At 37.0% G+C, this 27,603-nt stretch overlaps 1 protein-coding gene across 1 annotated transcript; it reads right to left on the bottom strand.

Annotated features, from left to right (window-relative positions):
- Positions 1-7,231: 7,231 nt before the first annotated feature.
- LOC146134800 (NACHT, LRR and PYD domains-containing protein 3-like) lies at positions 7,232-27,117 on the bottom strand. Its single transcript, XM_083395653.1, has 8 exons — positions 27,058-27,117; positions 24,766-25,015; positions 12,605-14,385; positions 10,244-10,396; positions 9,796-9,957; positions 9,186-9,347; positions 8,363-8,518; positions 7,232-7,408 (listed from the first exon to the last, which is right to left on the bottom strand). The coding sequence occupies exons 1-8, from the start codon at positions 27,115-27,117 to the stop codon at positions 7,232-7,234; spliced, it is 2,901 nt and encodes a 966-aa protein (XP_083251779.1).
- Between the last annotated feature and the right edge of the window lie 486 nt (positions 27,118-27,603).

Genomic DNA, 27,603 nt, shown 5'->3' on the forward strand with positions numbered 1-27,603 from the left:
AAAATACTAAGAAGAACTCTAAATATTTGGAAATAAACTATTCAAATTTCAAAGCCATGTAGGTAAGCATGTGCGATTCGAATTCAGCTTTTCAATTAAATAACTGATAATATTACAATATGCCTTGACATGTAGTAATAGTAAACATTAAAGTTATAATTGTATTTTGTTTTGTAAAAAGTGTATTTTCTTAATGTAGCATGAGCTATGAACATTGAAGCACCGCTAGTAAATTCTGAAAACAACATTTAAACAAATGTCAACATAACAATATAGTTACACTCTAATGCTCATGCTTTTTGTCAAGAAAATGATTCGAAAAGTTTTTTTTCAAAATGCTACCTACTTCTGTTTCGGGCTTTGATATTCAGATATTCATGCTACATATATAACTACAACCTCCAGCCATTATGCTCCAATAGCTTACCTTGTTTAGTCTTCAAGATTCTTTCAATTTCAATAATATCTAAAGTTGTTATGATAAGCAATTTTTTTTTTAAACTGCAATAAAGTGTAGTTGCTCAACAATTGTTTTTCATGCTAGCTATGTGTAGTGTTACAATAGTCCTATCAAGTAGCAACAATAGCAAATTAACAAAATTTATATTTAAAAATTTTTTAAAATATTTATATTTTTTTGGTCAAGATGCTTTTGCTGATTAGGGTGAATTATTTTACAGAGTTATTCAAAAAATAAAAATAAACTTATAGTAAAATCATTCATTTCTATTTTAAAATATCCATTTGCCTATTTTACTAATGTAGTCGCACACCTATTGATGATTGTATACATTTATTTAGATTAGCACTGGGCTTTAGGTGGTGGTACTCCAGATTGGAAACTTTGGATATTGCGCGGGGGAGATGTTTTGCAGCTGAAAAAATGCGCGGCTGAAAATAAAATTTCGACTTGAACTTGCGCGGCTGAAAATAAACCACCAGGCTACTGAACGTTCTAAGTTGCGACATTATAATAAACTTACAGGTTTACAGCGTTCATAGAATACTTGAAGCACTGAGCAATTTTTGTTTGGTATGCGGGCGCAGCTAAATATTTAAAAAGCTTGACAGTTTAGCATTTAATATGCAATATTACTCGATATTGCCTAATTTGACGTCACTTTACACGTGACCGTTGTCCACTGATGCGTGACCAAAACGCAGAACTGTGCGTTTTTAGCGTTTCGCAGGGGGTTTTATATGATGCATTATATTATATAGGTCTTATAAACTAGCGTTAAAAAATGTTATGCAACTTCAGAATGCGGCCCGCCAATTTTTATTGTGCTTGTTGTGGCCCTTGTACCATTTTAGTTGTGCAGGCCTGATTCAAGGTGACACATTTTCGGTCGTACACGAGTGATGAGTGAATAAATGTGACGTCATGTTTTACAGGAGCCATACTAACGTTTCTATTATGTTAATATACTTCTCGTAAATAGTAAAGTTTGTTAAAGTCCATATTTATGTTTTAGCAGTATTACTCATTTTTAGGTAATTTAATTTCATACAGAAGTTTACGCGGCTGAAGTTTTGCGCGTTTGCTCGAGTCAGATTTGCGCGGCTGAACACATTTTCCAGAAAATGTGATAAATCCCCCGCGCAGGCCAAACTTTCCAACCTGGGTGGTACTATGATTATATTTAATGTTTCCAGTTTACCATTCAATTCGATGATTCATTCCTTAATTTGTTTAAATGACTTTGTTAGACTCAGGAAGTGCTTCGTGGCTATTTTCCTGGCTTGTTTGGTGACACATACACCCATCAGACAGTCTGAAAATTAGGCCGGATCGCAAGTAGATCTGGCGATACTTTAGACATTGAGCGACTGTAATAAAGCTACTCCAAGAACTTGTGTAGCTGAAATATGAATTACTATTCTGAAAACTGTTCGGGTGATTTAAGCTTTGTGTAGCTGTAACAAAGGCGATTAAAGTGGGAGTTTGATCGACTTTTGACAGCTGAAAACTTTCAAGGTAATATTACACAAAATGGGCAGCAACAACTGATAAATACCTCTGTGCAGGCAAAACTGCATAGACCAATCCAAGGTTAAAGTGCACCTAGCTTGTTTAAAGAATGTTGAAGTCGGGTGGTCGTTTAATAATTTGGTTTCATGTTTGGTCTGTTAAATAAACAATGGGTTTTACTTGCCAATACTTTTCACATCGGCACATTAGTGATTTAAAACAAAAACCACTTGTACACCTGTTAGCTTATATCGAATTGTAGTTTTACAAATCCAGATACAATAGTGCGAATTTTTGTCTGACGCAATTTTATATCAAAAATATTGTTCGAAAGATTTTTATAAATATTTCGAATGTTTAATAAATGCTTTTTTTTAATACTATTTAGCCTAACCACATAAAGTTCTAATAAAATGTTTGCAAAATCTCAAGAACTAACTTATTCAGCGAAATGAAAGCTGTTGTCAAAAAGTGAAACATGTAATTAATTTAAGCAACAAAATTACTACAATTGTAATTAAATGGGAAAAGCATAAAAAGCCAATCAACTTTCCATCCTGTTTTTTAATTTACCCCACCAAACTTCTACGTAAAATTTATTAACAAGTGAATTTATTTTTTATTTCAAACATGTTTTACGGCTGCTTTAAGGTTACCCAGACGTAACAATGCCTTCGTGACGTCATTTCATTGTTGTGTTTACAGTTTTGTTTAAAAAGTAATTTGCCTTAGTTTAAAATAGTTCTTGGTAAATAAGGTTTATTTTTCTTTGTAAATAACTAACGCTGCTAAAAGTTGCTTTTCGCGGATTGGGAGTTATTATTCAATTATTGAACTGACGTCGTCGCTGAACTGTTTTGAGTGAAGTTGTCGGTAAGAAATTTTGTTATGTTTTATTATTAAAGTTGCTATTTTAAAACTCTGGTCAACAGGCAGCCATTTTTATTACAAGTACGCCAGTGGTTCTTAACCTTTTTTATCTCGTGGATACCCTTTTCTGGTATTTAAAACTAATAGCGCTGGTCTAGAATCCCACCGCTGCGTTTTAATTATTAAAGCAACACACAATATTTGCGTCAGAGCAGTGGTTGGGTCCTCGAGACAATTTTCTGGGACCGCGAAGCAACTAACAAAAAATCAACACGGCGCTCCTGAAGAACAGCATTTTTTGTGCAACAACATTTTTTTTTCATGTTATTGTACGCTTGAGTTGAATTGGCCATTGTGACGTCATAGCGTTGCGTTGTGCAGCGAAAGAGAATTACGTTTTTACGGCTTGCTGCCACTGTGGGTTGTACGGTCACGGTTTTTAAACTGCTCGTGATTGCTTAACTCAATTAAAGTGATTCGTTAGACGTTAGAGGTTAACATAGCCGAGCTGTTAGCCAAGAAGCAAGTGCACCCGTCCCATTGATACCATTGAAAACAAATGTTATTTTGTGGATGTTTTTAAGTGTGTATATTTCAACAGGGGAGACATGACCACCGTGCTATCTGAACTCCACTAAATCGAAACTAAACAAACTGTCATAGCATTTCAAAGTGCATACTGTCAGGTCGCTTATAGATTTATTGTACATTCACATAATTTAGCATAGCTCGCTTTCAATAAAAGAGCTTACAGCGCAATAAAAACGGGTCTCGCAAGTAAGGCATGCATCAGTTGACTGTAGTGTTTAAACCAACAGCAGCGTGACACTATATAGCACAAGAGCAACTGCGATGGAGATTAGCTGAGTCGAATGTCGGCTAGATTTGCCAGAACGGCCACGAAAGGAAATGAGTATCTAGGTGAAATATTTAACACTTTACCAGGCGAACACGCTATAATTACAAGCACAAAAAAACATGCGTCGTTTCTTTACAAGTGACTGCGAGCAATTTAAAAAGTAGCTGAGGGACCGTTGCGTAATTGTTTTAAAAAAGTTGAGAACCACTGGGTTAGGGTGTCAGTAGGTCAAGTATTATTGCATTGATTGTTTAATAATATTGCTTAAAATACCCGAACGCTAACCTTAAAACAATGTTTGTTGTGGTAGGATTCTATACCAGCTATTTACTCTATAAACAACATTTTTTAAAAGTAGTTTTCAAGAGAATGTAACCCAGGGTTTGTAAACTTTGACCCTCGACCCGTTTAGGCCACAGAGCAGTTTTCAAGCCACAAACATAAAATATTTCAATCATTACAGAATTAAAGTCAAATTTGTGGTTTCCATAATTGTTTCACAGACCTCCTTTATGACGTTTCATGACGCATTACCAAAACGTGAGCAAGGGTCATGGAGTATTGAGACAAACAAAATATAAATTTTCTGAAGTTTAGGTGCACAATGTAATATATTAATAATTCAGCTATGTAGCATAAAGCTACTGCTAAAATTTGCGCAGCGGTAAATGATGTAATATACTGAAATCTGTAAACGCAATAAAGTGACTGCTGTAGCTGAGAGTTCAATTGCGAATGGCACTTATGAACACTTGAGAATCACTGACTATAATATTTCGTCTTAACATTATTAGCCTATCTACTTAAGAGTAACTAACTTTTAACTTGGATTAAAAATATTTTAATGAAAAAAAGCAAATTGGTAACGATAGCATATGGAAAGCATTGTGGCGTAACAATAATATCGGCAAGCTAATGTAGCCAGACGTAATAATTTTAAGTTGTTTCAGTTTGTTTAGAAATAGAAAGTTAAAAAGACCGTGATAAGTCATTTGTTCAATTGACCAAAGTCCAGTCGACCGGCAAATAATCGGTGAAGTGGGTAACGTCAAATATAATCGGTAAAGTGGGTAACGTCAAACATAATCGGTAACGTAAACTGCTAAAATAATAATCGGTAACGTCAAACACTAAAAACGTTTTGCGAAAACTTTAGATAAATAGCACAAAGCACCTAAAATTTTTTTTTTTGAGCATTTATATAATAAATCTTTTTTAGGCGGTAAAACTTGTTATTTTGGTCAAACTTTCCAGATGTGATGTACGACCTCATCGACCAGTAGGAAAAAACGTAGTTTGTGCTGATAACTTACACAATTGCTTAAACTTTTTTAGTTTTGTTCACCACAAGCATTTATCTCCAAATTTTATTCACCCTTGTGCGATTCACTTGATCAAGAAACATTGACTTACACCATTGTCGATCTCTTAAAACATGAAAACCACTAAAAAATCAAAATCCCCCTATTGGGGAATCCCAACCAGGTGTAGAACTTCTGAGCGAAGCAAAGCAAGTGCTGTGACGTAGTTTGGATCGGTGTCTGGGATCCTAGTTGTTTGTCTGATGCCGCTTCTAGTGCGCCAATACGCCCTGCTTATTACTTATCCGTCATTTTGATGGCAACGTTTTACAACTACTTGCTTGTACAAACACCAACGTATTCTTGGCTTATTATAGTTGGTGTTTATTTGTGTAACTTTTAGGTTTTGAAATTTGGTGGAAACCCTTACTTCCTTAATAGAAACGGCGCTGCAGGAGAATTAAGGCGAGCGTCTTTCACTGGTTTGTTTATATACTGAGCTGCTACTCGCCTGGGCGTCCCAAGCCAAGCCGTTAAGTGTCGGGTCAAGATTTAATTAGGTTTGTTTGCTTATCGATGCTGGTGTGTCTACATAGCTGCAACAAGTGTTAATTCCCCGAGGAAAACTAATTAAAAAATTAAAACTAACATTTGCAAATCTCTTCATCAAAATGGAATTTTAATTACGACAAATACACGTGCATAAAATCCAGACAGAACAAAGCACGAATAAATTCATTCAAATAAAAGCAAGAAAACAACAGGCAAGTTTGAGCCTCGCATTAAACAAACGATCGAAGAAAATAGATATTTCATCAACAAGAGGAATAACCGCTGCTGTGGCTTAACCCGTGGTACCTAAAGTGACCCAGGTGAAGCAGCAGTGGACCAAAAGATGGGTGGGGCCTGGGTCTTTGTGGGGATTCCTCGAGAAAACACAACCGTTCAGCGAAAGTTTTTAAAACATTATCGTCACTGGTCGGGTGTTTATAACTTTTAATTGCTAATTTGTTTGCTTGCTTTTATAAACTAAGGGAAGTGATGGATGTTCAGGATAAAAGTATGTAGACCCAAGGAGATTAGGGTTTAAACATTATTACAAATAAATTCATTCACTAAAACAAGAAAATATAAAAACAAAAGGCAAAGTTTGCAATTCAACAACCGATTAAAGCAAGCTGGGGGAATTCTGTCAAACAAAATCAAATCTAAAACAAAACACAAAATGTGAAACTTAGAAAGAAATTAAGATTTAAAAATACTTGCGCTTAAAAGTGCAAATCTGTAAAGTAATTTATACAATATTTATGTGGAAAAAAATTACTACTTCCAGTAATAATGCGGAGATCACTTGTAAAAGTCGCTTCAATTTGAACAATTCAAACTTTCAATAAACTTCCTTGGTCATCCATCATTGCTTCACATCACGTGACAATTTAATCGTTTTTTGATTGGTCGATTTTTCGAGGAATCCCGTAACAAAAATGCAGGGATCAGAATACAAAGGCCCTTTAGTTGTCATTCAAGCGTGACAGTGATTAGGTCACGCCCGAACGATTCCACACCAGCAGTTATAATCTGGAGGAAACACTTTGTATAAAAAGTTGCTTCAATTTGAACAATTCCAACTTTGCGATGAAACTTCTTGGTCACACATCGTTGCTTCACATCACGTGACAATTTGATTTTTTTTTGATTGGTCGATTTTTCTAGGAGAAAAAATATATTAATTTTCGGGTATTACGCGTCGATGAAAAGTATTTATGTAATTTTTTTGGGGGGGTTTTACCTGTAAACAAAATATTAAAAACATGAAGCACTAAATTATTATTGCAAATTACTATTACCTATTATTCCTGTGTAGGTGATTTAAAATGTTTCCTTCTGGACTTAAAGGCGGTTAAAACTGTTCGGAAACGTTTTTTGAAACAAATCGCGTCATTTAAAACCATGTGTTTCGCAGGAACTTGTGAAATCGTTCGTTGGTTAATGTTAATGTAAAAATCGTTGTGTTTCTCAAATTCGAATCCAAAGTACATTTTAGTTTCACTCATTTTTCCAGATCTACGAACGCTCACGGATGACTCCTAGTGGCGAAACATGATTCTTAGTAAAACCAGGCTCCACTAAAATTATCAAGGAAAAATATCGATTCTGTTGTTTCTATCATAAAGCGACCATCAGTCAGTTGTCCAACAATCAGCAATATGCAAATTAATCGAACAGCGATTAGTTGAAGCAAGTTCTCACATGGTGGCGCCGTTCGGCCGATTCCAACTCTTGTTCTCCAGCTGATGTGAAGTTGCAGTTGTCACTATACAACAATCCAATCTTTCCCCGACATCTTGCCAACGCACTGGCCCCGCGGTCGCCGATTGGATTGTTTCTCACATCAAGAAACTCCATCTGCGAACAATTACAACTTGAGGTGAACAACAAACTTACGCTTAATGTTGACAACCAATATAGACTCATCATAGCTTGTTTGAAATCTAGACACTTTACATTTTATTCCGATAAGTATATACCAAATGACGCCATTGCTATGGTCAAACAAGCAAAACAAATGGAAAAAGATAATTTTTTCAGGTTAAAATTTGCTTTAGCCCTGAGAAGTTAAGCTACCGTCAGTTGTTAATAACCTAAAGGTAAAAGCACTGCGATGACCGCGAATCATGGCTGAAATTGCAATATTAAATTGGTTTATATGAAAAAAGGCACTCATACCACCCACGTATTGGCTGGGATTCGTAATTTTTAGACTTTAATACTGGGAATAATAGTATAGGACGGCTTACACTTCCTGCACATTAAGTTATATTAATTGACAAAATGTCGGTGTATTTCGCCACTAATTGTGTTCACCGCTGTATGAGGAAGAATATATAAAACAAACCAACAGAAACGAAATATTTATCGCAATGATAAGACTAACGACAGCCTCTTCATAATTCCACTATTTTATATTTATACACTTCTTGTTTTTCTTTTCTTATGTAATCCCAGACCATGATTGAAATAGAAACAACCTTAGCCCAGACATTTCATCAACGCTGCTGAAAAGGCATTTATTGGACTTCAATAAAAGCTAAAATAATATTTTTTTATAATTTGATTAAATTTTTGTAATTTTGAATTCAACATTATGGTTACTCAGGGAATGATTAAATGAATATAAAGTTTAAATTAGTTTTGGTGGCGATCAACTTTTATCCAGCCCTGATGATTAGCCACGTTTTGCGGGAATTCCTTGCGTCATATTTTCACACAATAATGAATAATATTAATACTAAATATATATATATACCGCTTGTGGACACGCCCTAGGAACCACGATCGAGTTTAGATGAGGCAACTTACTGGATGCTCCCTGCGTGCGATTGCTTCACTCAGTTCTCCAACTTCATCGATTCCACAATCTCTCAACATCAGCTGGTTCACTTTGTGCGCAATTGTTGCCAGGCAACCAGCACCACGTGACCCGATCTTGTTTTCACTCAGGTACAACAAATCCATCTGCATAAACACAAGGAGGTTTAGACAACAGAAATAAACAAGGGCCAACAAATCCATCTGCATAAACACAAGGAGGTTTAGACAACAGAAATAAACAAGGGCCAACAAATCCATCTGCATAAACACAAGGAGGTTTAGACAACAGATATAAACAAGGGGCAACAAATCCATCTGCATAAACACAAGGAGGTTTAGACAACAGAAATAAACAAGGGTCAAGAAATCCATCTGCATAAACACAAGGAGGTTTAGACAACAGAAATAAACAAGGGGCAAAATATTGCTTTCTTGTATTCTTTCACTTTTAATTTGTTGCTTAAATCCTTGCTAATTGTTTGTGTTGTTGAAAATGGCAACAGTCCAAAACATGGGCCAGGGCATTTTTACCAAGAAAAAAATAATAGAACAAATATTGAAAAATATTTAAAAAATACTGAATTGTAAACAAAATGCGGATTTGTGTAAAATAAACACGATGCCGCGTCGTTCAACGACATTTGAATAAAAATATAAAACTGTAAATTGAGTATTAGGGTGATTAACTATCCTCAGCCCCAGGGACCTTTACCAGTATATTCGTCCCTGGTCTGACAGAGGACTACCATTGCATGGAAATATCAGGTTGGGCAATCAAGAGGTTCGAAGCCTCAGTGCTTTGTGAACTCACGGGATGTTGTCGTTGTTTGATGCTGCTCGCCAACACCAGGAGATGGTCGGATGTGAGTCCGCATCGACTGAGTACAAGCCTCTCGATGTAGGGGATGCACCCGGATAGCAGCTTCACCTCAGCTTCATCCAGATTGTTGAAGCTCAAATCAAGATACTCAATCTACATGCAACAAAGTAGATGAAGTTGTACCAGTTGGTTGTCTGGGGTGACTGTATGTTACGTCACAGTGCAAAAAGTATTAGTGGTACTACACTAACTTCAGCAATAATTCCAACCCTAAGCCAAAATCTAAACCCAAACAGAGGCAAACACTCCGGTGCCAAAGCTAGGGTGCCTAAACAGTGATCAACCCTCGTCCTACAGTTTGACATGTGATTTTGGCCTTTAGATCTAAATGCGAATAATTTGTGACTTTTCCAACAGGTTCGTTTTCATTTCGTCACAGATATTACAGTATTTGGTTTTATTATGTTGTTGGTCGTAAACTTATGCTGTTACAGATAATTCTGCTTTCTATAGTGTTGCTTAGTAAGTCTTATTGTGGGTTTCACTTGTATTAGATGGGTGTCGATAATATCACACAATATTACTACACTTTGTTAATCACGGGATGTTGTCGTTGTTCGATGCTGCTCGCCAACACCAGGAGATGGTCGGATGTGAGTCCGCATCGCCTGAGATAAAGCCTCTTGATGTAGGGGATGCACCCGGATAGCAGCTTCACCCCAGCTTCATCCAGATTGTTGCCGCTCAATTCAAGATACTCAATCTACATGCAACAAAGTAGATGAAGTTGTACCAGTTGGTTGTGTGGGGTGAATGTATGTTACGTCATAGTATGCAAGTGACGTAACTGGAATTACAGGTTTCACATATCAACATTGACACCTGCATCTAACATAATAGTGAATGGCTTGGTGTTTACCATGTTAATACTTTTGAGTTTTTTTTTTATTACTTTAGAAAGAAATTATTTACTCTCAAATAATTCATGCTCTGTCATAACACACACAGCTTATAAATTCAATTATTATGTGTGATATATGTATTAGTACCGGTTGTGCTTTCCTTTGCAAGTTTTCGCAGATAAGTTTGATATCGTCGACAGAAAGGTTGCTTTCACAGATCTCCAATTCTTGCATCTGTGGAACCATCGGTGCTAGAATTGCAATGCTGGTGGTGGCCTCATCTACGTGGAACTTGCGAATCTGAAATATAGCAGAGTGTGAAAACTCAAATGATAGATTAGACTTCCTAGGTGCGCTAAACTCAGCTAGATATTGAACAACCTGATCAGTGGCGTATCCGACAATTAATAACAATCAATCAAGCGGTCTCTGTAATTCATTGGTCCCGCTGCCTCTTCGACAAACTTTACACGAGTCCATGTTAAATACTTTTTGAGTATTTTAACTACGTAAGTGCGAAAAATTGTTCGCGCTTGGCGCGAATGTTCTTTCTACGTCCGTTTTTTATGTTTTGATGCTGTCTTTAGAATTAGATCATCGCTTTACCACCATTGCCCCGTGGAAGGCTGTCAAGTGCGTCGCGGACAAACGGAAAATGTATTCAAACATTGGACATATATTTTTTAACGTTTTTTTTATTTTCGGTAATGTAATAAAAACTTGTAAGAAATTGAGAAGAAATGCCGTTATCCCCACCAAAAAAATTGCGCTCGTTTCGCTCGCCAGGTGTGCCCTCAATTAAAAAGGTTAAAAACTTTAAAATAGATTAATTATTGAAGTGCCATTTTTGCAGATGTTGCGCTAATCAAATAACACGGGGGAGAAACAATCTCCGTTTAGTATTGCAGGTGGCGAAAGACGTGCTTGTAATTTAGAGAACTTCCGTACGCGGATCTTGTTTTCGTTTTTCTCCTGAGCGGTTTCTCAGATGGCATCTGGCAGGTTTGTCGACGACGTACGTGTGCGTTTTGCGTCTAAAAGTTTGGTTTTGCTGGACGTTAATTGGCTGTTTCTGACATTACTTATGACGTCATTACCGTCAGACAAAAAACGGGGAATTACCCAAGTTGAAAAATCGGGACCCCCTTTTTGGATTTCTGGATACGCCCCTGGACCTGATTAATGACCCCCCTCCCCCCTTCCAGGAATGCAACACAAACTATCGTACCCTATTAAATAATCACCTTCGCGGATTTAATATTTGTGTTGCCATCGCACCATAGCCCACCATTATACACCATTTAACCTACAGCCGCCACCTCCCCAATTCAATCAAACACGCACACTTTGTAGTTGTATAGGACAGGTTGGCAAACGATTTTTCAGGGCCGGATAATTTGTTAAGGGGCCGGATAATTGTTAAAGCTTGTGATCCCTGGCCGGATAACTGTAAGATTTACGTTTGCAGGCCGGATTTCGCACCAAAATGACTTGATTATTACACTGGTCAACAAATTTTCACTTTTTCTTCTAATCGAAATTGTGAGTATTTCACCTTAGATATATTTTTCGCGCTAATTTCGAATATACATTCCGTTTTTCTCTAGCACATCACATTTTTTAAATGTCGTCAAATCAGGGGCGTATCCAGAAATCCAAAATGGGGGGGTGGTTACGAATTTTCAACTCTGACGTTAATGACGTCATAATATAGCGACGGATATGACGTCATAAAATAGCGATCGTAATGACGTCTTATGCCTTCCACGGCGCAACGGTAAGGAAGCGCTGATCTATTTGAAAGACATCGTCAAAAGGCAAACAAACCGGACGCAGAAAGATCATTCGCGCTAAGCGAGAAAATATTTTGCACTTACTAGTTAAGTGGCCAAAAAGTATTGAGAGGTGGTGGGCGGATCCGGCCCCCAGGCCGTAGTATGCCGACCCCTGTCTTACACCGACATCTGATATTAACGCGGACAGCAAACAGCAAGAAACCTCAGCACCGCCTAACTCGACGTTTTTAGCGAGAAAAAGGCGGAGACAGCTTGATTTATTGTTGCTGATTGTCGAACACACACTTGGCAATCAGCCAACCTGAACGAACAACAAAAGGCAAAAGAAAAAAACTACCTAGCGCTTACGGCTGACCGAACAAGAAAAGAAAAACGGCGTTTTGCGTTTGATTTTAATTTCGCATTAGCTTAAGACGCGTGACCAAATTACATTAAAAACATTGCCGCTTAGAACGATGAGTGACAAAAACGTACAAAAAACGAAAATGTCACTTACAAAAAAAAAAGGGGGGGGGTCCGAACCCCCAACCTTATAAAGCGTCAAGCCAGGATAAACTTGAATAAAACTAAATAATAATTAAAATTAAATTATATTTAAGTAGCTTTATCTAGCACTGAAAAGCAAAATACATCAAAAATTTAAGCAGTGTAACTAACATATGACCGACAAAATACAATATTATATACTTTATATATTTATTAAATAACCAACCGTGTGTTGTGTTTCAGCAACGTTCTCGATCAGCATCTCCAATCCATCCCCGATGAACTTGGCTCGTTCCCCTAAAGCTCCAACGTTGATGGTGATTGGTTTGTTGGTGGCGCGAAGCACGTGACAGAGACTTGCCACGTGGTTGGGAAGAATTGTGCGCGAAAGCAAAACCATGTCCGGGAAAACTTCCACCACTGATCTTGTGATGTCATCAAGCATAGACTCGTAGGCGAGACTGCACAGCGTGAACAACCTCTTGTCGTCTGGACGTGATACAAAATCACTGTATTTTTCAAGATCCTCAACACCAATGTCATAAATAGAAGCGATTGAAACTGGGAAATCCTTCACAGATGTTTTGGCGAAATCTTTAGTCATGGAAACAAGCAGATCCTTGAGCAAGCTTCTCTTGGTGGAAACATCAGCTGAAGAGATTGGAAACAGCGCGTTTAGCTTGCATTGGAGTTTCGGATTGAGCAGACCGAAGAGAAATTGAAGAACCATTTCCCAATCGACACTTTTCAAGTTTTCCAGTAGCTCTTTAAACCGTTCCATGGGGGTGTCAAACATAATCTTGAGTGCTGCAAAAAACTCTTGCAGGAGCTTGTGATTGAACAAAACTGTTTTGTCTCCTTCTAAAATTTTAAGGCTTATATCACTGGACCAACCTTGAACTTTGAGAAAATCCCCCAAACCTTTTGTTTCAAGATCAACTTTGGTAAAATCTTGTGCTTCAAAGGTGACTTTTTTATTAAGCATTCCATACAAAGCTAAATCAGAGAGCTTGCGAAGTACCTTTTCATCTTCCTTGAAGTGAACAGAGTGAATGTATTCGTTCAGAAAAGATGTGAACACATCAGTAGTAGTAAATGCACCACCATCCAATCCATGCTTTAGAATGTATTTTGGAATTGCTTTGGCAAATAATGGGATGAAGCTTAATGCATTGGCTGCTGGATTTTGATCGAGAACCTCTTTAACTTTTTCATATTTTTCCTGACTTTTGCAAATTTCCTTGAAAAGCAAATCCTGTGAATTTTCGCCGAGACCAAGTACCTCAAGTGGGAAGTGTGACTTGCAATCTGGGTTCAACTGGAGATAAGCTTCCGGTCGTGTAATAAGATACTTGAAAGCATTGCCAAGAATGTCAGACCGCAAAAGGTTTTGGAGAATGACTTCTGGTTTTGCTCTTTCGTACAAACCAATGACTGGTGCTTTCATTGAAAGATTGAAACCTGTTTCATCCATTGAATCCATGATGATCAAAACATTATTGGATTTGGAGATTCTTTCCAGAATTTTATTATCTGTTTCCAAATGATATTTCCAGTTTGAGTTGAATAGCTTTATCAGGAACTCAAAAACACTCATTTCTTTGCTGTTGTCTAACGATGGCAGGTTTACATAGAAGATGTAGCCAGATGCAGGTTGAGTATCACACCCATATTGCAGAATTTGTAACCCTAAGGTGGTTTTGCCATAGCCAGCTCCTCCAAAAATGATGATAAAGTTGCCATACTTTGCAATGAAATGAACTTTCGCTGCCTGGTCGCTGAATTTAGATTCTGCTTCTTTGATTGCATTTTCTTTTGCAGCCTGACAGAATTCATCCACCTCAAAAAAGGTAACATTTTTCTCATTGCCTCTATAGACCAACATTGCGTTAAAACCTTCTTCTTCGACGTTCTTCCTTTTAATGACCAGGAGTTTAACCAAGACTGTTTCTTGAGATTTGACTTTGATGTTGGCCACTTTTTTCTGGTTCGCTCGCAAAGCTGCATCTGAGAATTAAAAAAACTCGACTAAAGTGAAGAACTTTAACTGGAATCAAAACTTGAACAACAGAAACATGTCAATCAAACTGAACTTTAGCCTTACACTACCAAGCAGATGTCTGCAAATTCACGACTTTAAGGAACAACACAAAATAAAGAAACGCAGCTATGGTGGCAATTACCAACAACATTAATCAGCATTTAAAACCGCTGGTCTAGTATACATAAAAGAAATAAAAACGTCTTTTGCATCACAACATTTTCAAAGCTTTAGATTTTAATTAATTAGTTTTTTTTCAGAAGTTTGTGTTACAACAACTTAGAAGACACCTCCATAGGACAACTAAAAACTAACTCCAAGAAAAGTTTGACATTTGGCGATGATAGAAAATTGTACCACGCCGATAGACTATATTCTACTTTGAACCAGGGTTTTAGTTTCCAGTTAGCGGTTAACCGATTAACCGAAGTTGTTTTTGTTATCTGATATAATATTAGCGGTTAACCTGATATCACAATTAACGTTTTCGGTTCGCTTTTACACCTTTTCAGCTTGTTTTCGCCAAATTTGCTGTGGGCAGATGTTTTCCTTTTCTAGGATGCGGATTTTTATTATGTGATTAACCGGTTAGGTTAAAGTACAAATATCTAGATATATCCGTTATTCAAATACTAAAAGCTCCTAATATCTGAACAAACCCCACTTGAACCCTAGCCGACAAATTGGGGCTTGTAATGGTTTAATGAGCTGAACAAAAGTTTAAAATAAATCAAACACAGAAAAAGTTTAAATCTGAGTCAACATACAATGATAATATTACATTTCAAACAAGATTTGAGAGATGACAGAAAAGAGACTGCAGTTCTATAAAGCAGGGATCGGCAAACTGTGGACTGACAAATGCAAATCATCTGGCCTGTCTTTTTCAAAACTGGGCCAAGGACCAGACATCGTATTAAATGGCTATTATGAAATCCTACAAACAATTCATCCAAATAACTTCTCCACTCTGGACGACCACAACAATGCAATGAACACATCGATATCATGTGACTAGACTGCCCGGAGGCTTCAGGTCCACTTTAACACAAAAATAACTGTTAGAACTGTGTCAGAACTGTTGCAACCTAATATGTCACCAAACTGACCAGTGAAACAATACACAAGTTGGTATGCACTGTCCAAACATACAAGAACACATATTTACATAACAACATAAGAATATGAAATATTTCATGTAATTTGAAAGGTTTGTGGTATAATTAGAAAAAATAAATGTTCATTAAAGCAAACGCCAATAAATAAATGAAAATACAATGGTGGTAATATATTGTTGGTGCTCAGTGGCATGGTGGGGTTGGTAGCTGGGCACACTATATATTAGAAAACTGATAACATTAGGACGTTTACCTATTGCCTTGCCATGTATGAAGGACAATTGTCAAGTTATAAACATTTAGTGTGCCACAAACGTTCAAGACCCACTGTGTTAAAGCCTCAATTCTCATAACTGGTCACAAATCAACAACAGAATACACATTGATCAGAAATCTATGACAATTAAATGGTGGATATTTATTTCGGTGACTGAGCGAAAATTTGGGGTTCAACGAAAGATTTCGTAATTTGTCGGACTCGGCAATTAACAAAGGTTAAGAAGAACTGCTATAAGGGGTGTTTTACTAACAAAGGTGTAAATCATTTCCAAGGTGTAAAATTAGCGTATAATTTTTTTCTAAGTTTGTAATAGGTATTAATATTGCATTATTGCTTCCCCTGCTAAAAACAATTAACAACGAAAAACCTTTCCACCATGCTACTCTGCGACCAGCCATATCAAGAATAAGGAAGACATTATAATTGCATAAATAAATGATATTAGTACGAGAAGTAAATGATACTAGGAAAGCAAAATATTTCAGTACAACTTACAACAAAATATAACAATTGTATGAAAACATGTGTGCAACTATACAGCGATAACAAAAACCATAAAATATCGCAATTAAAGCAATTTAAAAGAGTTGGTAAGATATACAGTAATATTTTTTTTAAATATTTAAAAAAATTGTTTAGTAACACGGTGGACAAGTGGTATTAAAGAAACAAATTAGTGTTTTACAAAATGCTAAAACCTAACAGTTTGGAAATAGTAACATCAGTGATAAGCAGCCAATGCCGTAAATGTACAATAAGAATAATAAAAGTTCAAACAAGTGAAAGAATACGTTTGTGGTCGCCACTCAAATTACACAAAATATTTCATAATATCTTCTATTAAGCAAAACAACAGCTTTAGTTAAATTGCTTGCTTACAAGTTACAATAACCGAATAACATCACAATGGGGTGTCAATAATAAGAATATGACTTTTATCATTTATTTTTAAAGGAGAAAGTTTTTAAACTACGTCAGATCCAGCTCGTTAGCATAAAAATATAAATTAAACCAAGTTTTATATTCGGAAGTGGCTATTTACCAGTACAACAAAGAAGCTAAACCGATATATAAACATTAACGGGTGTATTTTTATCTGCGCAATCCGGGTAAATAGTCAGGGGGAGCTTTCTAAGATTAAAACATAAGTTTGAAATTAATCAAAATAGCTTAAAAATGACGTCATAATAGCGCGTTTGTATGTTCACACGGATTCAGTCAGCACCCAATATGACATTAAATCATATTTTGGACGGGGTTTAAAATGTTTTATTTGTACTTTTGTGGTCGTACAAAATGTTGCAAACTTACCGACGAAAACCACACAAACGCATGCATAAGTTTGGTGGGTTCAAGTCAAAAATTTAGGTTCAATATAAGTAGCTAAAACTTTAAAGTATTCTATCAGCGTTTAGATCAGTGGTCGGCAAACTGTGGGTGGCAGAGTCATTTTATTGGACCGCGAGCTATTTTAAATAGTTTAGAATTATTCTGTAGTTGTGGGCCGCGTAATAGCCGTACATTCATTGCACTTTATTTTAAAAGTTGGTGTGGCTAAAAAACATTGCCTACTGTCTAAGCGTGGCTCTGGCCCGCGTGCCAAATGTGGCCCTGAGAGTGCCTCTCAGTTAAACTTTAATTTTTGCCAACTTTAACAATATGTAAACGTACAAGTTTTCGCGCTTCGCTCGTACATTTTTCCTTTTCTAGTATGTTTTTTATTACGTTATGGCAGTGTTTTCGGCATCAAGGCGCCGTGTAATATTTCACCTTTTCCTGGTGTCCACAGCCTAACGCTGTGTGGACTTAGACTACCTGCAAAATGCAATTTCTACCAAAATATAACTAGTTAATGTAATTTTCGATTCATGTAATATGGCTATTGTATCGTGAGTAACATTTTTGCGTTTCGTGCGAACTTTTTATGTGATTACGGGTGCCGCCATTCAACTCTTGAGGTGATATATGTTATCTTTTATGCATTTAAGGTAAACGTTTTGCCAACTGAAACCAAATAGACGCAATGGTTTTTTTTTGCGTTTCGCTTGGTAAACTTAGTTTAGTTGCATAGTACTACACCGAGGACAACACGTCTCCTAAATTACCACTAATACCTAATGTTATTAGTACCGTCTAAATCGGAATAAGGCCTAAATCCGGCGGAATAAGACCTAAAAGGGCAAAATCACGTCTAAACAATACTTTAACCAACCCCAAACCCCAAACCCCACCCCTAAACCCCACCCCTAAGTACATCGCTAACTCCCCTAATAATTTCAACTCTTTCAACCCGTTTTCTAACCCCACCCATTACCCAACAATAACCCCAAACAGGAACAAAAGTCCAGTCAGACTAGAGCAGCGTTGTCTAACTTCAGAATGGGCCGCAAATTGCCACTTTAGAAATTTCGATGTGCCGCAAAACCTCTTAAATTAAAGGGGTGACGTCATAAGTTACGACATATCGTGACGTCATAAAACAATTTAACTTATAAACACCCGCTCTTCAAGAGTGAACTCGTGCGCAAATATTCAAGTAATAGCGACCTTATTTTTTTTTTTTATTATGGCAGAGCGCAACAATTTGAGTTTTTACATGTTTGGGCTGATACATTTCCTTAAAACGGTCCGCAAAAACACACATTTAGAAAAACACACATCTTGCTTAGCAATGGATGTTGAAATGCGACATTAGACTCGATTATAGTCTCAGAAAAAATATAAGATTGGGCTATCATCAAAAACTGCGCTTTTTAAATGTTTTGATGATAGTCGAAACAATTAGTTTTAATAAAGGCTACTGAAAGTTAGAATAAGTGGGTGGGCCGCACGTAAATATTAGGCTCCAGGTCGGACATCCCTGGTCTAGGGCGTCCAAATGTATTCACCAAACGGCCGATAGCCACTGATCGTCCCACCTTCTTTTTTTGGCCGTTCAGGCCTTATTCTGAAGAATTTAGGCCTTATTGTGATGAATTTAGGACTAAATTCCAAAATTTAGGCCTTGTTTCGACAAATTTAAGCCTTATTGCGACAGATTTAGGTCTTTTTCAGACGATTTTAATCTTATGCTGTACTGGATATTATTGCGTATTTGGCTGTATTTTGTCGTTGTGACTTATGACTTTACATTGCAATTATACTATATCCATTTTCGAATCCTTTTATGTGCCATATGCGTCACGCATCCTTTTAATTGAAGTTTTGCCAACTTAAAACAAATAAATCAACTTTTTTCAAAATACGCGCAATTAAGATGGATTTTAGCTTCGTATTTGCGCACGAGTTCGTTCGAGTAAAACAAGTGTTGTTTCTAAGAACTATTGTTTTGTGACGTCATTCTAATGCCTCCAACTCAAAACAAATATCCTCGATCCGCTGCTGTTTTTGTAGTGGTTTATAGAAACACCATTTGTTTTCGAACGAACTTACGCGCAAATATAAAGGCAAAAGGGTGGCGCAAAACAAATTGGGTTTATTTGTTTAAATTGTCAAAACTTTAGTTAAAAGGAGACGTGACGCATATGAATTCAAATATTGAAAATAATGGCATTTATAGTATAATTAAACATAAATTGGACTGCAAAATCATGAGTCAAACGAAGCAAGAAACTAGAATATCGCCTTTGGGCGTATATTAGCGTATAAAATACTGATTTTCCCCAAACCCCACCCCTAAGTACATTGCTAACTCCCGTCATAATTTCAACACTAACCCATTTTCTAACCCCACCCATTACCGTACCCACCAATATATCCAAACAGGACCAAACATTTGTGCCAAACAGCGGTGCCCTGACAGCACATAGATTAAAGCAGCGTTTAAGTGACTCGATAAGACCTAAACATGTCGAAATAAGTCCAAAATTAATCGGATTAAGACTTAAATGGACAAAATAACGTTTTCAGTCTTAAAGGCTGGATTCCCTTTAAAGATATGCAACTATAAACCTATATAATAAAAAAAATTGCAGGCAATTTAAGAGAAATATCGTCAAAAATTTCGCGCTCGCTTCGCTCGTAAGGTGCGCCGCCACGTGTTCATACGTCTCTAACGTGCGCCCTTAAGTAAAAAAGGTTAAGAAACACTGGATTAAAGTAAAACTGATAGAAGAACATAAAAATCCGCACATTTGACGTCACAAGTAGCGTCACAGTTCAAGTAATTTAACAAAACGAACGTGTTCTTCTCTAACAGAAATCACACGTATTATGCAAATAAACCACGTTTATCACGCGAAACGCAAAAAATTGCGCCTATTGGTTTCAGTTGGAGGAACATGGCCACATTTGGCGCGCGGATCTGAACCAGGCTGAGACACTATAATTCTCAGCCCAATACACTTTTAAAATGAAGTGCAATGAGTGCACGGCTATCACGCGGCCCACAATCACATGATAACACTAAAATACATTTAAAAGTAACTCGCGGCCCACTAAAATGGCTCTGCGGCCAACATTTGGGTCGCGGTCCACAGTTTGCCGACCACTGCTTTAAAGGATCAAGGTATGTTTTACCATTTTTGCGTTCGACGCATTTGCAAAATATTTGAAAAAATTATTTAGAACACAAAATAAACGTGAAACCCTAAAATTACTTGCCACATATAAGCTTAATGAGGCTACTAGAGAGGTATGTAAGAAGCTTGTTTTTTATACTTATAAAATTAAAAAGGACATTTGCATAATTATCCAAACCAGAACCGTATTTTTGTAAGATTTTAAGATGACCTCGAACTGAACCGAATATTATGAGTAGCCTTAACCAAACGCAAACACATACCGGTACTTATAGTTTAAAAAGTCAAGTTATAGACTACCATGTTTAGGTTCGACAACATTCGCAAAATATTTCAAATAAAAATTTGACTAACATTAAATTAACATTAAGCCATAAAAAAAAATAATAATTGGCCACTATATAGAGAGATTTTAAAATGAAATCTTGTTATTTTTATACTCAAGTGAAACGGTTCGACTCCTTGGTGTTAATTAATTAATATGTAGTGTTTTTCATTTCTGCGTTATTTTTGCGGCGCTTAAATGTCAGAGAACCCTTATTTCGCTTTTAAACTATCGCTTAATTATGCTGAAATGTTTTGACGAGTTTCGGTTCAAACTTAGGCAAGGGAGTGACGCAAGTTTGCAAAGTGTCTGGTGGGCCCAAGGCAAAAACACTTTACTGATATCTAGTTCTAAAAGATTATTAAGCACAAATATGTTGAACTTACCTTTTTCTTCAACCAGTTGTTCAAGCCAGGCGATGTTAGAACCTAAACGTTTGCAACAAAAAGCACAAAATAAAACCAAACAATAGTGATTGTGTGGTATTAAATGGATTTAAAAAAATTAGCATTTTGGATAAGGCCATTTTTAAGACCTGTTTGTTCCCCACAAGTCCTTATTCTAATATGCTAAAGTATTGATGATTATTTGGATTAGTTCATAAACCGACTGGCCGCCATTCTGTTCGTATAGCATGGGGCCGAAAATAAATGAGAATAAGCTTAATATGCGAGTCTACATCGAGTGGTCTCGCAATCCTCCAAATAGAAAGAGAGTTACTTTATCCCAGACAGATAGACGAACCCAAGCATAGCGCAGTACGTGTTGTAACTTTAAGGTCGAAGGAAAATTGTAACGAATTCACAGTTGACAGAAGTTTCAGTAAGTTTGACCAATGATACTATAATAATTATACTATAATGGTATTATAGTATCATTATTTCGACTGATATATGGAATCGCAGTTATTTTTCCAGTGACAGCTAGGGTTAGATTATCCGGATAACGGTTAACCGGTTAACCGCAGTTTTTTTTTCTATCTGATATCCGGATATAATTCTGCCGGTTAACCGGCTAAAAGAGTATCGTTGCTAATGCGTTTTACACTTTTTAGTAAGTTTGAACATTCTTTGTTACGTAGAGCAGTGGTTCTCAACCAGGGGTCCGCAGCAGAAATCACATTAAAATAAACGTGTTATAAAGTAATTTGGTGTTGTCTGTTAATTTATTCAACATAAGGTACAGCGCAGATATACTGAATTATTGAAAAGAACTATAAACGCAGATATTCCACCATAAAAATGTAAGGGGTCCGCGGCCATTTGAAAGCATCAAAAAGGGGCCACGGGTACAAAAAGGTTGAGAACCACTGACGTAGAGGCTGACTCCCGCTGAGCGCAATTAAACCTTTGTTCACACTTCTATTGTCTTATACTTTCAACTACGGTACTCGTAAAATGCACGAGTGAAATTTACTATCACGTCACAAAGAAAACATAATGAATGATTCTTTTAATAGAAGACTGCATTCTCACGGCAAGGTAAAGTCTGGTAGTGTCAGTTGAAGAGCTTTTGCGTGATTTTTCTGGTACTGCGCGTGTACGAAGATCTACAATAAAACTGTGTAATGATTTTACAATTAATTTTTCATGCAAACCTCGTGAAATCGATTGTCTCACTTAGCAGTTATTATCCGGTTAACAGGTTAGATAAATTCCAAATATACGGATATATCCGTTATCCGGATAGTAAAAATTATCCATATCCGAACTAACCCTAGTGACAGCCTAGCCGAGAACGATTTGGCGCCGGGAATGCGCATTTGTCTTGACTGCTGGATCCTTTAAATCATTTGTGTCAAGGGTCGGCAACCTTTTTTGCACTGCGGACCGGTTTAAAACTGATTTTTTTCGCGGACTGGCCTTGAAAAAATAACAATTGTTTACCAAAGGAGTCTATTACAACGTTTTTGATGCGAACTTTAGATACATTAAGTAGGGTGAGATGTGGGACCAGCCAACATGATTTTATTCTTGGCACTATAAGGTGAGCACGCTTGAACATAAAAAACATAATATTTTGACCCTTTTTTCGATATATTGTAAGAATAAGAAGATTTTGTATTGAAAACACATTTTTGGATGCTGTGAATGTGCTATGAAACTCATGGCCACAGCACATTGGTTTGTTTTAAACTTCTTGAATGCTTGATACTATAATTGTGATTTTTATGATACCAATCAACCATTGAGTAAATTCAAACGAAAGCTGATGTGTTTTGAATATTAAAAAACATTTCATTGTTTTTGAATTTGTCATGGCTTTTTTGTAGCTTTTTACGTAGCCTACGGTTTGGGATTATATCAAAACTTTAATCAGGCAACCTTGCTACGGACCGGTAGCCAACTCCTCGCGGACCGGTACCGGTCCGCGGACCGGCGTTTGCCCACCACTGATTTTGGTATAGAGGGGACATTTTAACACAATAAGCTGCAAACAGCAAATTGACGACCAGCGTCTGTGCTGATATGCAATACTGTTGCTACTTCCGCACGAAAATAAACAAATGTAAAGGATACGTGACGCAATAGAAACATAACAGAGATTCGTTCAATCTAACTGCATTTATCTACTATATAAATGAAAAAGTTTGTTGGCCGGTTGGTCGACCGTCGACACTTGTTTGCCGCTCGGTCGCTGGCAGACAGACAGACCGCACGTCATCGTCGCCTTACAAAAGAAGCGGCGTCACACCGATCGCCACGAACAAAAGGTCAAATCGCGCTCGCTTCTCCACGGCGCGCGCACTACCACGCAATGCGAGCAATGGCTGCTACAACTTAAGGTTTTACGTTTGTGAGTGGTTCTCTATCGATATACGTCAGTGGTTTTCGTTACGTAACAGATGTTTGACGTGCTTAGCCGTTGGGTATTAGTCGTTTCATTTCAAATGAACACACAATATTGCAATTTGGCTGCAAACTATTGTTTTTACAGAATGTAAAATTTTATAGTTTGCGAAGACGAACAATTGTATGTTTCCTAGTCACGCAGATAAAAGCGATAATTTATAAAACGCCATCCGATTAAATGCGGCTTCCACACAGGCAAAGTGTCTGACTCCAATTGTGGGGCAGCATTTAGTTAACCATTCCAGGCACAATCATCAAACAAATAGTCAAGGGACGACCAGCATCCACATAGACTGTATATTAGTTAACGATTAGGGGATTTAAAATGTTTTATTTAGGGAACAATAAAATGTTACAAATTTACACACTGTCTTCCCACTATTTAGCACTCTAGCCAGGATATTACGCTGTCCGTAACATTACGTTTTAGTAACATGACAAATTACCTTTTTAAATCATCGGTAATAACACGCCGATCAAGCAAAGAACGTAGAGTACAACATAATATGTAATAGTTTTTAAGAGACCACAGCTTGATGGAATCTTACATTTTGTTTAACTCAAACTCGGGAATGATTCGGGGAATACGAATTTGTTATGGACACACCGCTTTTCCAATATGTAGGGCCTAATAATGTTGCTGCTTTCACGAGGGACGCGTCCTACTTTGTGGAAACTATTTACCCGACCAATGTTATACACAACACGGAACATTTCTTTCGGTTACATGTTAAATTACACATTCATTTACACTTACAAGGAAATGGTACACCATACAAAATCAGGGCATTGCAGCAATGCACGTAATATATCACCTATCGCAAAAAAGCTGAAACCTTTACGATAAGCGTTTGTCGCGCTTATCGTAAAAAGTTTTAACCTGGGCAACACCGGGTATTTTGTCTAGTTGGATATAAGCAGAAAAATACTTTTTAGGATTAGTAAGTTTACACTTCACAACATGGTATAGTTTACATTGCGTGCTTTTAAATGAATCAATTCCTTAAGACGGGCAAAAGTTCTCTTAACAGAAAAAAGGTTGTGGCGAAAAACTTTTGAATTTACAATATAGCTTTGAAGCCATGGCCTGGTAACCCATATCTACCCCTAGACATTCTGTCTGACGTCACTCAGAATTCTGTCTGGCGTCAAAACTGCAATCCAGCTGATATACCCGCTGAAGTAAACTTAATGTGAACCAATCTAATCAGTCACTTCCAAAAAAATATTCAAGAAAGAAAATTTTCTCACCTCGTGCAGTGACGTCATCTGCTTCTACAACGTTGCCAGGGTTACCGAAGTAGGCGTCACCCGCGACCATGTTTTGAACGTTGTACTCGTTACGCACTTCTGTCACTTCTGTGACGTTACGCACTTCTGTGACGTTACGCACTTCTGTCACTTCTGTGACGTTGATATTTTGCGTCACTTCTGTGACGTTGATATTTTGCGTCACTTCTGTCAGGTGAACTTCTCCACCAGCGAAAACTGTTGCGTTGTTCTGTTTACATGAAAAAGTTAAGTTGGCATCAATGTAAAGCAATATGACCGAAACTTAAATAACACCAACGTCCTAATAAGACACAGTCTGAAATAAGGTAGGCCTGCCATATGTCACCTTTTAGAAGGGTTTGCCCTCTTTTTTTGAAAAGTGAATGGTCCTCCGAGGACGCCCAAAAATGCCGAAATGTATTTTTCGAATTTCGAGTTAGTTGGTTATACTTATAACAAGACTTTAAGGCGAGATTGTATTTATTTCCAAAAAAATACTGTAGCAATGAAACATGCTGAATTACTGGTTTAAAAAAGGTTTTCCAACAAATTGCCATACTAGCCCCAGAGTGGAAACTTTGGATTTTGCGCGGCTGTAACAACATTTCGCCCAAATTTGCGCGGTTGTAATAACGTTATTTGTAAAATTTGCACGGTTGGAAATGGAGTACTATAGTGAAAACCGTTAGCGCGACGAACGTTTTTCGTGGCTGACCACATTTTACGTTGATTTTGCATGAAATGCGCGGCTATGACCGCGGCCTCAGTTTTACTGTATGGCAGGCTATGTTCTTATTTCTTACAGAAGCTTGTCTAGTTAGTCTAGCAGTGATTTTCAAAGTTTTTTTCGAATTCCTCTTATACAAGCCCAAATGCTATTAATTCCTCCCCAGAAAAAAACATGAGGTACTGTACCTTTATTATTTATTACTACGATGTAATTTTGATGCCCTAATCGTCTGAAAGTTGAGTTTGTTTGAACGTATTACGCAGGTATAGATCTAATATAGGGCTACCATATTTTCAGCACCCAAAAAGAGGACATTTTTGCCGGCAAGTAAAACGAAAGTAGAATTGTTACGTTTGAGTTTGATGATGTTTTACGGTTTTTGGACGTTTCGAATAACTCTTTATTCATTTTCAACTTAGTAAGAAGGCACAGATTCCACTTGGTGTCGACTATTATTAACGTAAACTATACAAATAACACGTCACAATCCCGATGCTAGTACAGATCAAGCGTATATCCGCTATTTGTGTTATTATTTGAGGTGGAGGGTTGGCAGGGCAATTTGTTGGAAAAAAATCTTTCTAAACCAGTAATTCAGCATGTTTCATGGCTACAGTAACGTCTCGCCAAAAAGTTTTGTTAAAGGAATAAGCAACCAACTCCTGGTGCGATAAAAGAGGACATTTGGGCATTTTTGCGCGTCCTCGGAGGACCATTCACTTTTATTGAGAAAAGTGGGCAAAACCTCCTAAAAGGTAACATATGGTAGGCCTATAAAGAAAAGATCATTTGCGTAAAGCGCGAAAAATTTTCGCTCTGAGGCCTAACTGTGAAGAGAGAATGGACTTAGATTATGGGTCTGATAGACTTTTTACAACACAATCATTACATTAATAAGCTATTTATTATTTATTGCATTTAACCGATAACAACTTTTTTTATCTATTTTCCCTTCCCTATTCCCCCTGGAACAAATTTCCTCCCCAAATTTTAAAATTTCTCCCTAAGGGAGCCAAGTGGCTCACTTTTGAGAACCACTGGTCAATATCAGGGGCGTGCAACCTGCGGCCCGCGCAACCAAAATATGTGGCCCGCGGCGTGCTAATACACATATTGCAAGATAAAAGGTTGCACGCTCCTGGTCTATAGCATTGAGGTAATTCGATGATACTTTGTGTAAACAATTTTATGATTTCGTAAAAAATAATAATTTCTTATTAGCAAAATTAAGGAAACCGCAAAGTAATCATGGGCTGAATCTGAAAAATAAATTTGATTTATTGTTTTTGTAACTTTTGCCTGTAACTACCATGGAAAGATGAAGCATCAGCAAACTCAAACGTAAGAATTCTACTAGTTTTACTTCCTGGCAAGAATGCTGAAAACATTGTAGCCCTAGAATAAGGTTAAATTAGGATTACTAGGTAATAGATGGAACAAGGTCTTGAAACGGAATAAGAACTAAACCCTTGATATTATTGGTTTGTAAACCTCACTTTATGTTTTCGTAAAGTTGTCACAAAACATTTAAAGTTGCTCACCAAGGTAATATCTTGAACATTTTCAGCAATCTCATCTTGGGCTTCGGCTGCTTCGGCCATTTTCACTCGCACAAGTTGAACTTTACACAAAACTGCTAAACAAGGCTTGGTATGTTCATGTAAAGCTTAACATGTCACACTGTAACGTCACGAAATGTCATATGTGAGTTGTAATGTGACAAATAAATCCACAAGTTTAACTTTACACAAAGCTGTTCCAACAAGGCTTGGTTTGTTAATTGTAAAGTAAGATAGCAAAGATACAATAAACAAAGCCAAGGCAAAACGGAATTATTGTTTAATTATTCGCTAGTCTTCTCTGTTATCAAGTAGTAACGGTTATTAATGACGTCATAAAATAAGTCCACCATGAAAATTTGCGCCAAAACCGGCTTAAAAACTGATGAAATGATACAAGTTTTAACGTGATTTTCTGACATGTTACTTTACAAAGAAAATAGTAAACAAATTTAGTTTACAAAACCTTCAGAAAGGCAAACATAACGACTGCTCTTTATTTAAGAACCGATTAAAACTAATCAAAAT

Source organism: Ascidiella aspersa, chromosome 8, assembly GCF_963924565.1.
Source record: "Ascidiella aspersa chromosome 8, kaAscAspe10.2, whole genome shotgun sequence".
Lineage (NCBI taxonomy): Eukaryota > Metazoa > Chordata > Ascidiacea > Phlebobranchia > Ascidiidae > Ascidiella > Ascidiella aspersa.